General features: G+C 41.2%; 1 protein-coding gene across 1 annotated transcript; it reads left to right on the top strand.

The window, feature by feature from the left end:
• The first annotated feature begins 290 nt into the window (after positions 1–290).
• On the top strand, positions 291–12,230 carry TVP23A (trans-golgi network vesicle protein 23 homolog A). The gene is given in 7 exon segments (XM_061376109.1): positions 291–353; positions 355–464; positions 4,984–5,128; positions 6,999–7,088; positions 9,760–9,885; positions 11,540–11,669; positions 12,069–12,230. Coding segments are annotated over 7 exon segments (726 nt in total). The 3' UTR covers positions 12,131–12,230.
• Positions 12,231–13,156: the final 926 nt, after the last annotated feature.

Genomic DNA, 13,156 nt, shown 5'->3' on the forward strand with positions numbered 1-13,156 from the left:
CCGCCGAGTGCCTAACTGCGCTGGGGAGCAGGATGGCAGCTTGAGCCACCTCAGCAGCAAGACTCAAAGGAAGAGGCAGGTCTGCCTGCCGGGCACCACTTCCACTGTGGTAGCCCAGCTCCGAGGCGCAGTCAAGCCCCGAGCGCGGCCCTGGTGAGGAGCTCCGGCCCCTTCGCGGACAGCCCCGGGCAGGCGGCAGCCCGGACCCTTTTTCCTGAAACACCTCCCGGACCCTGGCAACTGCCGCGCCCGGCAACGGGGCTGCGGGGCCGGTGCGGCTGAGGCGAAGGATGAAGCAGGTAGAGGCACTGGCAGGCGGTGCGGGGTGGGGGGCGGCGGCGCGGCTCCCCCGGTCCCTCCCCGCTGACGGGCTCCCCGCAGCAGGCGCTGGTGGACGAGACCGAGGATGTGTCCCTCGACTTCGGGAGCGAGGAGGAGCTGGCGTTGCGCAAAGCCAAGATCAGGTAACGGCGCGGGGAGCGAGGCGGGCCCGGCGCGGAGGCCTCAGCACCGCGGCGCCCGCCTGGGGTGACTGGGCTTGGGCATCCCCTGCTGCTGCGGCTGGACTGGCGCACTGAAACACAGAAACGCCATTTAAACATTGAATTCCGGTTTCTTACAGGGAGGGTGGTCAAGCGCAGGAACAGGCTGGCTGGGGAGGCTGAGGTGTGTGCCCGGGAGGCCGGTCAGTGCTAGGCTGCTGCAGTGAGCCCGGTTGCTCGGCACGCCAGGCATCGTCCTGCCACTGGAAACGGAGATTTCACACACCCGTGGCCGACATATCACGGAAAAAGCCCCAGCAACCAAGCAGTGTTTTTGTTCGAGCTAGAGAATTCGAGAGAGCACATCTCCAGCAAAACAAGCTGTGCAGCAGAGTGCTCTGGCATTGTATTGCACACCCAGCTGAAGGGAAACATCAAGTTATTCAAAATAAAACTGTCATGTTCTCCTATCATGATATGTGATATTATGAGGATTATAATGTAATTTACCTCTGCAGCTGTTACCTGAGAAAACCCAACCCGTTGATCCTTCAGGGTAAAGCAGTCTTCCTTTAGGTTCCCAGAGGTGTCACTCTGCAGCTCTGTCCACACCAAGGTCCCACAGAGCTGCTGTTCCATCACTGGCTTTTGAAGAGCCTCCAGTCAAAGATGTAAAGGGGAAAGTTTTATGTCAAAAGAAATTATACATATGCATGCACTAGTCAATGTATATAATCAGCTTTGACTTACATTGATTTCTGCCCTTCCACCATCCCCAGTTTACTCTGGACCATGACAATGTTAATATTTCTTGTCAGTGTGAACAAGGAAAAATAAGAGATGTTAAGCCTAACATAAATGTTATCTGACATGCACAAATAAGCAATCACATAGTTTTACAATACAGTTACTCTGTTTTACTAGAGCCTGGTGAGGCATTTCTGCCCTTCCAGTGCATTGGACTTTGAAACTACATGAGGAGTCAGCCACAGTACAAGATTATCATTCCTGGAATTGCTTTGTTTCTGTGCTTTAGCAGCAGCAGTTTTTAAACAAAGAATTATATTTTGGTGCAGTCTTGGAGAAGACAGCGGAAAGGATTGGACTAAACTGGGAAATACAGTTTAGGAGTATCTTGAGTGTGCAAGCCACAGATACAGTCTGTGCGACCAGACGGGAGTTAGCATGAAGTGAAACCACCCCAAAATGTTTGTAGGAGCTCTACAGCACAAGTTACTTTACTCTGGAGATCCATTCCTACTGGTTCACTCTACCCAATAATGTAGACAGGCAAAGTATCAGTAAACCACAGTATTCATTGATCCACTTTGTGTAGGTACTTATTTCATTAGAGACTGCTCTTCTTTCTTACCCTCATTGTGAGAATACTAAAAGATACTCTCATACTGAAAAAGCTTCTGCTATAGAATACAGAAATGAAACTCCTTACATTGTTCACACAGAAGTTTGTTTTCATGTTTCTGAAGAATCTTGTGCTAACAAGTCTGGAACACGCCCAATGTGCTGTTGAATTTCATTGTCCTATTAGAGGGCATAACAACATGTTACAATCATTTGTCTTTAACTTTATCCCAATTTCATCTGTCTTGAACTCTGTTAGAATTTGCATGACAAGTTGTGCTTTTGTGATTCTCCAAGGTATCTGCAAGTAAAGCAAAAGATGTGTGGCTAGTGATTTAGTTAGTGGCTACTTTCATAAGAAGATTAGGAAAAAGCTAACTTACACCATCTTTGCAGTTCATTTCAGTACCACAACATTTGATCTGGAACAGTTACGAGCATATATGATTGCTTCTTTTTCAGATCACTCAGGTAACACAGCATAATCAAGCTAGATAACCTGTTTGTTCAAAATTTGCCTACATATATCTCAAGTACCAGACAGAGGTACGAAAAGCAGCATGTAGTGCTGCCTGTGCACTTCTGAGCAGGTACTGGGAATGATTCTCCTGTGGTTCAGTGGTATACATTAGGGTTAATCCAATTTGATTCCTTAATATAGGATGCAACTAAATTCATAACAGCTCATTTCTATCCTGATAAGCATCATGCTTGCCAACTGAATGGAGTTTACTGTAACAAGATAAATGGTAATCGTTTAGCCTCCGGACTCCAGGTCTATACTACATGGATTTAAATGTAGCAGGATGACTAGAAGTCCAAGCACGTGGGTTTCTGTGCTTCCGGGAGTGAATATGTCAAACAGAGCCAGTGCAGAATTTTAGCTACCTTTATTCATTACTGGATTTGCAGGCAAAAACCAAAGTTACCATGTTTTAAAGCCTATACTGACTTCCATTAGTACAAGAAATCATGTTAGTTTATACAATGATTTCTTAATGTCATCATACTTCTGGAAATTAGCTTTAAAAAAATTTTATAAAGTACAATTAAATTCTATATAAATGCATAAGAAAAGCTACAAAACTTATTCTTTCAAAAAGGATGCAGAAGTTTTAGCTTCAGGTTTTAAAGGCAATTTTATCTATCTGGGATTATCTCCTTATCAGAAATTCTGTTCATGTATGATAGGAGCTATAAATTTCATCTGATGGCTGTGAATTAAGAAAACATTTGTTCTGTTAACTGAGGAAGTGAACAGTTTATTTACTGGATTCTGTTAGTTTCAGGATTTATGTTGTTTTTTTTTTTTTTAAGTGTAAATAGGTAGACATTTTCTGAGATCAAGAGAGTTGTCCAAAGAATGAGATGCAAGTTTTAATATATCTCCATATTATTCCCCTAGGACAAGAACCTGCAAGTCTGTCTGTGGCTTTGCTAGCCATATACTTGCAAGGGACTGATACTCTGTAGTCTCAATAAAGAGTTTAGTGCTGTAAGAAATGTGAGCCTTTTGCTCATGTATTGCTTATTTTTAGTAAACAACCTTCTAAGTTTGATATTGGATTGGTATTGATTTAGCATCCAATCATTCATCATCTGACTTTCAAAATGAAGCACTAAAGTTACTTTCAAATCTGAAGCACTGATACAGTTATAAAAGCTCAGTCCACCCTGATGAGCTTTAGAGCTGTGATCTCTGAAAAGCTTGTATTGACAGAATACCACTGACTCAGTGAACTCTCATTATCTTCTTGATTGAGATCAATACCTGAAGTAGCAAGACAGTCTGGTTTTGACAGTTAAAATATTCCCTCTGCTCCACCCACCCACCTAGCCGCTTATGGCAGAAAAAGCTCCTTTTATTTAAAATTCCACGTTTAGTTTTAAGTCAGAAAAAAGATTTTGATCAAGAGTAAATATAAACTACAGCTGGGCCTCATGCTTGCTTTTCTAGTGATGCGTGTGCAGTACTACAAGCACAGTATTGCCATGATAGAAAATATGATTACTAGGACAGTTAAAGAGCTATAGAATAATAATATTACAACCTAGATATAACTATTATAACTTACTTCTCATTCTAATATATTGTAATAAGTAATTATAATTACATATATACGTATCATTTTATTATACACAATAATAGAAGAACAAATTTAATAGTTGAATAGTTAATTATGACCTAGGCCATACTACTGTTATTGTTTACAGTGGTAGAGGAGCTAGATGAGGGAACCACTGACTTAAAAAATAAACCCTATTCAGAAAACAAGATTTAGTCACACAGTTTCAAGGGAAGAAGTTACTTAAATGAAACAGCCTCTAGCTAATTGTCACTTCAAACTAACATAAACCCAACTGTACAGGATAAATTTTTGCACTTGGCATATTACCCTGAAAATTGTCCTGTGCTCATTACAGCATTCTGCAACCCCCCTGTCTCACTGTACAGGCCAGTATTCCATGCTATAGAGCTGCTGCTTCCACTTAAATTCCCCTTTATTTTGTTACAGATGAAATTTTGTTTAATGAGCAAAGCACAAATATCTAGTGAAATTAATGAACATTAATTAATAGGAACTGTTAGGTTCCCAGCTTGTACTCCCTCTGTATAAGGAGGGGTTTGGTTTCAGACATTACATATGGAGATTAATTTTGCCTTATAACCAGCAGCTATTTTTTGAAATATTTTTTTTCAGAGTTCCTGTTTTCAAAACAGTTCTGAAAGGCATAAGATACATTTTAATTCTTCTGTGCTTTGCAATTCTCTTTTATTTAATGAAGCAATGAGGATTTTAGAGTACAATGTTGAACACAATCGCTAAATTTCTTCATGCATTACTAAAGAAACTGGTGAAAGACTATTTTGTTCTGTCTTTGAGAAAGTTTTGACTTGAACAACATGTTCCGTCTTCTAGCTTTAGTTTGAAGGCTGCCTATTGGAAATACTATTGCTTAGATAATGAAGATAGACATTAACATATGAAATAATACCAGCTATGCACCAAAATACTACTACAGAAAAAAGAACCACAACTAGAAATAGTTGTGTTATACTACATTGTTAGCAAATACTGTAACATTCCTTCTTGTCTCGTAACTTCCTAAGTGCTCTGTGTTTGGGGTTTTTTTCTAGGCACCCACTGGCTACCTTTTTCCACCTGTTTTTCCGAGTGAGTGCCATTGTCACCTACTTGTTGTGTGACTGGTTCAGCAACAGCTTCGTTGCCTGTTTTGTCACTATTCTCCTCCTTCTATCCTTTGACTTTTGGTCAGTTAAGGTAAGATGTCCCTGAATAGTAACTACCTTTGAAGGATTCTGTGTACTATTTAATAAAGCAAAAAAGCGTATACTGTCAGAAGTGACAAAGATATTGTGATCTGTTAATTCATTAAATGTCTAGTCCATTTTCATTAAGGCATTTACATATCTTGGCTAGTATGTATCACCATGTTCTCAATGCCTGATGGGAGCTACTAATATGGTGAGAAAATCACCTTGCTTGCAGTAGAGCTGTTTGTATGCTTTCCCCCCTAAAAAAATGCAGAAATAAAGTAGTAGTGGTTTTCAGTAGTGGATGCCAAAGGACGTCCAAAGTCACAATACTGTGCCCAGATGCAGCATACAGGAACTGCAGAAGAATCCTGGGAGCCCAGCTATGGCATCGGTGCCCTAAGCACATGCAGGCAGGTAGCTCAGGCCAGCCTAGAACCCCAGGGGCTCCACAGAGAATCACAGAATGGTTTGGGTTGGAAAAGGCCTTAAGATCATCCAGTTTCAACCTCCCTGCCATGAGCAGGGACGCCTCACTCTAGACCATGTTACCCAAGGCTCTCCAACTTGGCCTTGAACACTGACAGGGACAGAGAATTTACCACTTCTTGGGGGGGGGGCTTGTTCCAGTGCCTCACTGCCCTCACAGTAAAGAACTTCCTTATATCCAATCTAAACTTCCCCTGTTTAAGTTTAAACCCATTACTTCTTGTCCTGTCACTACAGTTTCTAATGACGAGTCCCTCTATAGCATCCTTGTAGGCCCCCTTCAGATGCTGGAAGGCTGCTATGTGGTCCCCATGCAGCCTTCTCTTCTCCAGGCTAAACAGCTCCAACTTCCTCAGCCTGTGTTCATACAGGAGATGCTCCAGCCCCCTGATCATCCTCGTGGCCTCCTCTGGGCTTGCTCCAACAGCTCCATGTCCTTCATATGTTAAGGACACCAGAACTGTACACAGTACTCCAGGTGAGGTCTCACGACAGCAGCGTAGAGGGGCAGGATCACCTCCTTCGACCTGCTGGTCACGCTCCTTTTGATGCAGCCCAGGATACGTTGGCTTTCTGGGCTGCAAGCGAACACTGAAGCCAGTTCATGTTAAGTTTCTCATCAACCAACACCCTCAAGTCCTTCTCTGCAGGGCTGCTCTGAGTCTATTCTCTGCCCAGCCTGTAGCAGGACTGACACAGGTGCAGGACTTTGCACTTGGCTTGGTTGAACTCCATGAGGTTGGCATTGGCCACCTCACAAGCGTGTCAAGGTCCCTCTGGATCCCATCCCTACCCTTCAGCTGTCAACCAAACCACACAGCTTGGTGTCATCAGCAAACTTGTTGAGGGCACACTCAATCCCACTGCCCACGTCACTGACAAAGATGTGGAACAGATTCGGTCCCAACACCAACCTCTGAGGGACATGTGAACAAGTTGTATGGGACTGAAGTATTGTTGTATATTCAATATACTGAAACCTAGTATTCAACCAGGTGCAGAAATATTTTCTTAATTTGTTTGCTTGATTCCTCACAGTTCTATCATCCATTTTTCCACTGTAGTTTTGTTTGCGGTTCTCCTATCCTACTGAGGAAATCTGTTTACTGAGGGCTTCTCCAACTAACTGACTTAGAAAAGATACACCCTATAATTTCTTACCTAAATCAATAATATTGTACTAATTATCTTGTTGGAAAAGAGCAGGCCTCTAAATTTGTGGGAACTCATCCATCCTTACTGACTGTTGTGCTCAAGCTGACACAGCTTTTATAAAATACTAAAATTAGCTCCAAAATAGCATGATTTTCAGACATACCTTTCTTTTTTGTTAGTCTGAAAAGTGAATTACGCTACTGATTAATGTAAATAATTGTTTCTGTCACTAGAATGTGACAGGAAGACTCTTGGTTGGTTTGCGTTGGTGGAACCAGATTGATGAAGATGGAAAAAGCCACTGGGTGTTTGAAGCAAAAAGGGTAAGTCTGCTAACAAAAGTAGGCACAGGACAAACAGAATCCATAGGAAAGCTTGTGAAGCTGGTACCAAGTCAAATAAAGTAACCAAGGAGCACCTTTGTAATAGTTATGTTTATCCAGCTTTTGTAGAAGATACTGTAAGTATTCTGTTGCAAGCCCCTGGACTGTTACATCCTGGAAACATTTAGGACAGAACCAGACTCGCAACATCGTCACCATTTGCATCAGCAAAATAAAATTCATAGCATGGTATTAATGGTATGAAATGGCTTTGGTAGTTTTATTTTCCAGTGAGAATATCTTATAATAAACATATCTACTCATAGTCAATCCCAGTGCAGAAACCTCTTTAGGAAAGATCTATGTTGAAAGCAATGCTGAATAGTTTGTATCCACGTTGGTAAAATTAATATTTTATTAATGCTCATGGAATATACTGGGGAACAGAACCTGGATCGCAGAGGACTCTGATACTGCCAGTGCTCCCCCAAACACCCTGAGCAGACGCTCTGAAATGGCATGGCATTGCTGTCACAGTCAAGACTGCAGGCTTTTGCTTTCACTTGCTATCATGCTCCCCACAACCCCATTCCGGCAAGAGCCTGGCGGAACACCACTTCAGGTGCTACTCACTAGGAGAATTCATTGCAGCCAGTCCATCTGCGCACAGAGCCTGTGTAGCAGCACGGTGTGGAGTGGGTACTCTCCGTGTGCAGGCCTAGAGTGCCCTCTAGTAGCTCTGTGCCCGAGCAAAACTGCAACCCGCAGTAGGGCTGCGCACCTTTGAGGGTGTGGAGCTGTTAACGTACTGCAACTGAAACCCCAAAACATAGGCTAGCCTGCATGGAAGCAAAGAAAGTAGAGCACCTTCCGAGTTTCTTAGTTCTGTCAAGGCAAGACAAGAGCTTTCTTAGCAGTTAAAAGCAACAGCATCCATAAAAAGACCTGACCTCAAAATTACTGAGATGAGCCAGCCTAATTCACCTCCTACAGTTTGTTAGTTCTAGCCTAGAAGTACAAAGTTGACTCAGCTGTATAAGCTAAAGCCTTCTTGCGAATGGTAGCTTGATTTATGTAAAATCAGCACCCAGAAGGGACATATCATTAGAGTGGATTGTATTTTTGTCATGGCTTATTGGTAGGAAATACATTGTCTCGGCAAGGTCCTGGACTACATGCAATTCTCTTAATTTTCAGCATCAGGCATTCCCCACCTTCTTTGCTAGTCCTCTAGCAACTTTAAGTTCTCTTGCTTCACAGGTATATTTGCTTAGAAATATTCCAAATCACTTAGCAACAATAGGCAGCTAATTCCTCGGGTGATGTTGGCACAACAGGGGCTCACTCTTGAAATCCCACCTTCTGCTGAGATTTAGCTAGAAGAAAAGTAATTCTTATATTCCAACTACCACAGTTCCTCTCTCCTTTCTTTTAGGACGATTACAGCCTTTTGTAATCTTGCTTAATTAAGTTAATTAGGTCTTTTAGGCGCAGAGTCCTCAGGTGTACTGACTTTTTTTCCTCCTAAATAGTCAGTGCTAGTGCAGTGTCCGGTTGGGTAATTTGTCAGAAGTTTGGGACACAGGTGATTAAACTGTTTTATTTATCCAGAACATCTGTCTTTTTCTGTAACTATGAAGTCATAGAACATTAGTCTCTGGACCTCTGCAACACCACTGGTTAGGAGAGTACATAAGAAAATTAAAGACACCTTGTAATTATTGTGTCTTTCGGGGTTTTCCTAGGTGAGATAGAGTAACTAAATTGTACTTACAAGTTGGATGCCACTGTCTGCCTCAAGATGGATGGATGAGTCTTATTTTTACATGAGAATTCAAGATACTGAAAATGAACTAAAAAGCTTTTTGGTTTTCAGAGTGGAAGAGTCCCCAGGGTTTTCTTATCCAGTTGTGAAGCTTGTATTTCAGAAGCTGGCACAAGTGGTGGTTGAGTGGTCTGAGGTTTGGAGTAAGATTTTGAATTCTGGTCTTCTAGAAAAGATCAGAACCTTCTGTACAATTTCTTTAGTATCTTTTAGGTAATAGGAGTTAACAGTGAGACTTTCAGTGTATAGAAAGACAGGAGTTGTGTTGACCTGAAGATACCTGCAACCAGGACTTTTTACAATCTGCTTTGAGGGTTTTTTTTCCAGACTTACTGCCCTTCCCCCTCATGCTTTTGATTTGTGAACAGGGCACCTGTCATGAATTTACACTACAGACAGTGAAGTACTCGCACTGAAGTTCTGCTTGTAACGCTATCTTCTGTTTCACACTGCTCTAAGGCCTTGGTGAAGTTTCAATCTAATGTCACAGTTAACTTAGTATTTCTGAAGTTTAAAAACGAATTGTCAGTGTAACAGAGCTTAGACCTTAAAATACTACTACTGATCCATAGTGTTAGTGGGAGCTATTAGTGACAAAAGGAATAATTCATTCAAATGTGAACAAAGACCAGAACATTTTGAAAAGAAAAAGCTGTCAACATATGGTAGGGCAGTAGGCAGAAAACCTGGCATTAGCTGCTTCTGTGCTTATTCAGTCTTCCTTCTATGCATATAAGTGAAATTTAGGCAAAGATGTAATCTTACCTATTTCTCCTCCTCTGCTGATTTGTTACTTATTGTGGCTTTTGTCTTTGTGACTAGTGGTTTCAAAAATTTTTCTTCTAGGTGCCTTCAATAGCTGCCTCAACTGAAGCAGAAGCTCGAATCTTTTGGCTTGGTCTCATTATCTGTCCAGTTATTTGGACCATGTTTTTCTTTAGCACGTTGTTCTCCTTGAAGCTGAAATGGCTGGTAAGTCTGAGGGTACTGACAGACCTGTGGCTGACAGAAAGTGTTGACAGAGAGAAAACCCCAGATCTATTGGTTTTACAAGAGTCTTTGAACCAGTACAGAACTCGTAACAGTACAAAAATTCTAGTAACAGCTTTGTGCGATCACAAGAAATTTTCTGCAGTCAAGCCCTGCACTCTGGAACAGATTAATTTTTAGCCCCACTTCTGCTAGGTTGTTAGATGTCAGCTCCTTCATCTAACTTGAGAACCTGAAGTGGCTGGTGAAATTGTGGACTTCTTTTTAAGTGTAGCAACCAACTTTCCCCAACGTAATTCAGTCAAAGAAAGTTAACAGAATAGGACAAAAAGCAAACCAGTGATGCTGGTGTTCAGGTTTTTAAATAACCTCAGGACTGGAGTGTTACTTGCTCTTAAAAATAAGTCTCCGATACCATTCCTTTTTGAAAGAATCAACACCATAGTGCTTAAAACCTTGATAAATTCAGTTGTCAGTATGTATTTTATAATTACTGTATTTATAAGCAACCTATCCTACAAAAAAAAAAATAAATACATGATGTATTTTTCTAACTACAAAAGGAAATTTGCTCCATAAACTGCATTAAGATATCTTTTTCTATGAAATCTTCACATTTTCCCCTGTAGACATGAAGTGTCTGGGTAATCCCCGTAGAACTCATTTTGTCAAGTTCCTAGCCTTGCTCACTACAGTTCTTAATACAGTTTGAAAAGATAAAAAGCGTCTTGGAGATGTGCAGCTACATAACCAGTAACAGATTACATTTTATTAAATGAAACGGGAAATTTAGCTATGCGTATGAATCAATTGCATATCATTAACCACTTTCTGCTGCCCTGAATGGCACAGCCAAACAAGCAATAGTCGAATTAAACCGCAGTCTTTCTCCACCACTCCAGCTTTATCTTTAGGACCAGTTTGTTTGCTGGTTGGAGGTGGAACCCTAACTGGCACTGGATGCAGGTTGTTCAGGTGGTTGCAAAAGGCAAGTTACACAGATGGAAGATATGATAGCTCCAAGGAAACTGTTGCTGAGGCTAAGAAAAACAACTTCAGTAAGTTATTTCATTAGTCAATCAAATAGATTCTGCCTGCTGCTAAATCTACAGTACCACAAACGTATCAGATTATTTTCACTGCCTAATAATGCTAGATATTGATTCCTATCTATTGATCCTCTTTGGAAATCTGCAAGTTACAGGATCTTATTTGTATTTAATAAGGCATTTGTCAGCTAAACAAGACTGCAGGTTTGCTATGTATCTGGATGTGAAACTTGCAGATACAAATCAGGCTTAACAAAAGTGGAATGATTATGGAATCTGTTCAATAGGTGCTTTTTGATTAAGTGCTTTTAGGAAAGTAATGAAATCTTTCAAGATACAGAGTGACAAAATAAATATGTATCAGTGTTTTGATAAAGAGACATTTTGTAGAAAGGAACTATGGTGTTTGACATGATTGGATCTGTTTGAAGATCTTTTATTATTGGAAGGACTGTCCCCCTCTTGTAGCATTTATTTACAGCTAAATCGTATGTGCACACATGTACACACCTGTATATATATATATTCTACACATAGTCTGTATATAGCGGTATATTTATCCCTGCTCAACTTCTGTTTGTCCACAGGCTCTTGTGATAGCTGGGATCTCCCTTCAGACTGCTAATTTATATGGCTACATCCACTGCAAATTAGGGGGACAAAAAAGCAACAGCAGAGTAACCTCAAGGTTTTTTGTCACAGCAGATGTTCCCAAGAGTAAGTACCAAGTTGGTCTGTCAGCTACAACCCATGAAGTACCACATATCAACCTGCCCCACACTGTTAGGTTTGGCTCTTCCCAGGTCTTAGCTCCTGCAATAACCCTGGCAGAGATGTCCTGACCCTTCACTAAGCCTTACTCCATTTCACCCTGCTCTGTGTTTGGAGGCCTGCTGTAGCTCCCCAGCTGAGTTGTTTCCAAACCCCATGAAGAACGTTCTCCAAGTTAAGCCTTTGGAGAGGTGCCTCCTGAGGTCTCATAGTGCATCTGGTTAGGTACAGCTGGGGGACCCATCTTCAACCCTCAGGCTTCCACCTGGCTCTTCCCTGATTCTTATATAAGATTCCTACATACTAGGGGTGCTGACACACTCATGTCCTGTCTTCATCCTACAGGACAGACGAGGAGAATGGCAGGAGACTGCACTGAGGAACATGGGAAGACAGGCACTAGATAATCAAATAAGGAAGAACAAGGAGGATGAATAGTAAAAACACTCATTTGTGAAAACTATTCTTCATAGGAAAGTATTTAAGTAAAGCTCTTCTAGAATTATACCTGCATGAAATCATGATTTTGTCATTTGTGTTCAAGTCTTTAGATTCTGAAAGGTTTAGAGCCTTTGCTACTTACAAGTTTCATCAAAAAGTGGTTTGTATAGTCACAAACCCAATGCTTGGAGTTCATACAGAGCACACTAACACATCTGTCAACTAACCCCCAACTGTTGGATTATTTTAACCAAGAATTAGCATGGAATTGGAAAACTATGCTCATTTGTTTTATTTTAGAACTACAATAAACAAAACCAAACTGCCTTTCCCCCCGGAACACAATGCTGGTTTCTCAAACCTTTGATTCCTCAATAAGAACAGAGAGGAATTATAATCACAAATGGCCTCTCAAAGATACTAAATGCTTATTTTTAAGTGTTCGGGCTTACCGTCACGTAGAAGGAAGAACAAAAGTCACTCAGCAAGTTCACAGAGTACTTGCGTGGAGCAGCCAGTTACATGTAGTTACAGTACGTTAACCCTATTCTGATACCTGTAATAAATAAAATACTGTACTATAATTAACTCACCTAAATTCCAGTAGGTTTTTACTTTAAAACTGGTGGCAATTGTAAAAAGAAAAGACACTACTGCACTGAATCTCACTCAAAATACAATCTTTTCCACTGAAATGGTGTTATCCAGTTAAAGCACAAGCAAGTAGGTGTCACACCCCATGCTATCGTGTGTGTAGCAGATACATTAGATACAACACCCCCATACCAATGAAGTGTATTTTATATTCGATTTTCTAAATAAAATCTCATGCACGCATGTCTTCAAACGCCAGCTGCATGTTCAGGCTGTTAATACGACGACAAAGGATGCAGACTGCACCTAAGCAACCCAGCTGAAGACTCAGTTTTACAGCACTGTAGCAAGGTTTGAGACCACCTATGAACTAGAGGAGTCTTCAACTACGGAAAGAA

This window comes from Neopsephotus bourkii, unplaced genomic scaffold (genome assembly GCF_033783945.1).
Source record: "Neopsephotus bourkii isolate Nb327-2 ecotype Australia unplaced genomic scaffold, CSIRO-AGI_Nbou_v1 NB_1706, whole genome shotgun sequence".
Classification (NCBI taxonomy): domain Eukaryota; kingdom Metazoa; phylum Chordata; class Aves; order Psittaciformes; family Psittacidae; genus Neopsephotus; species Neopsephotus bourkii.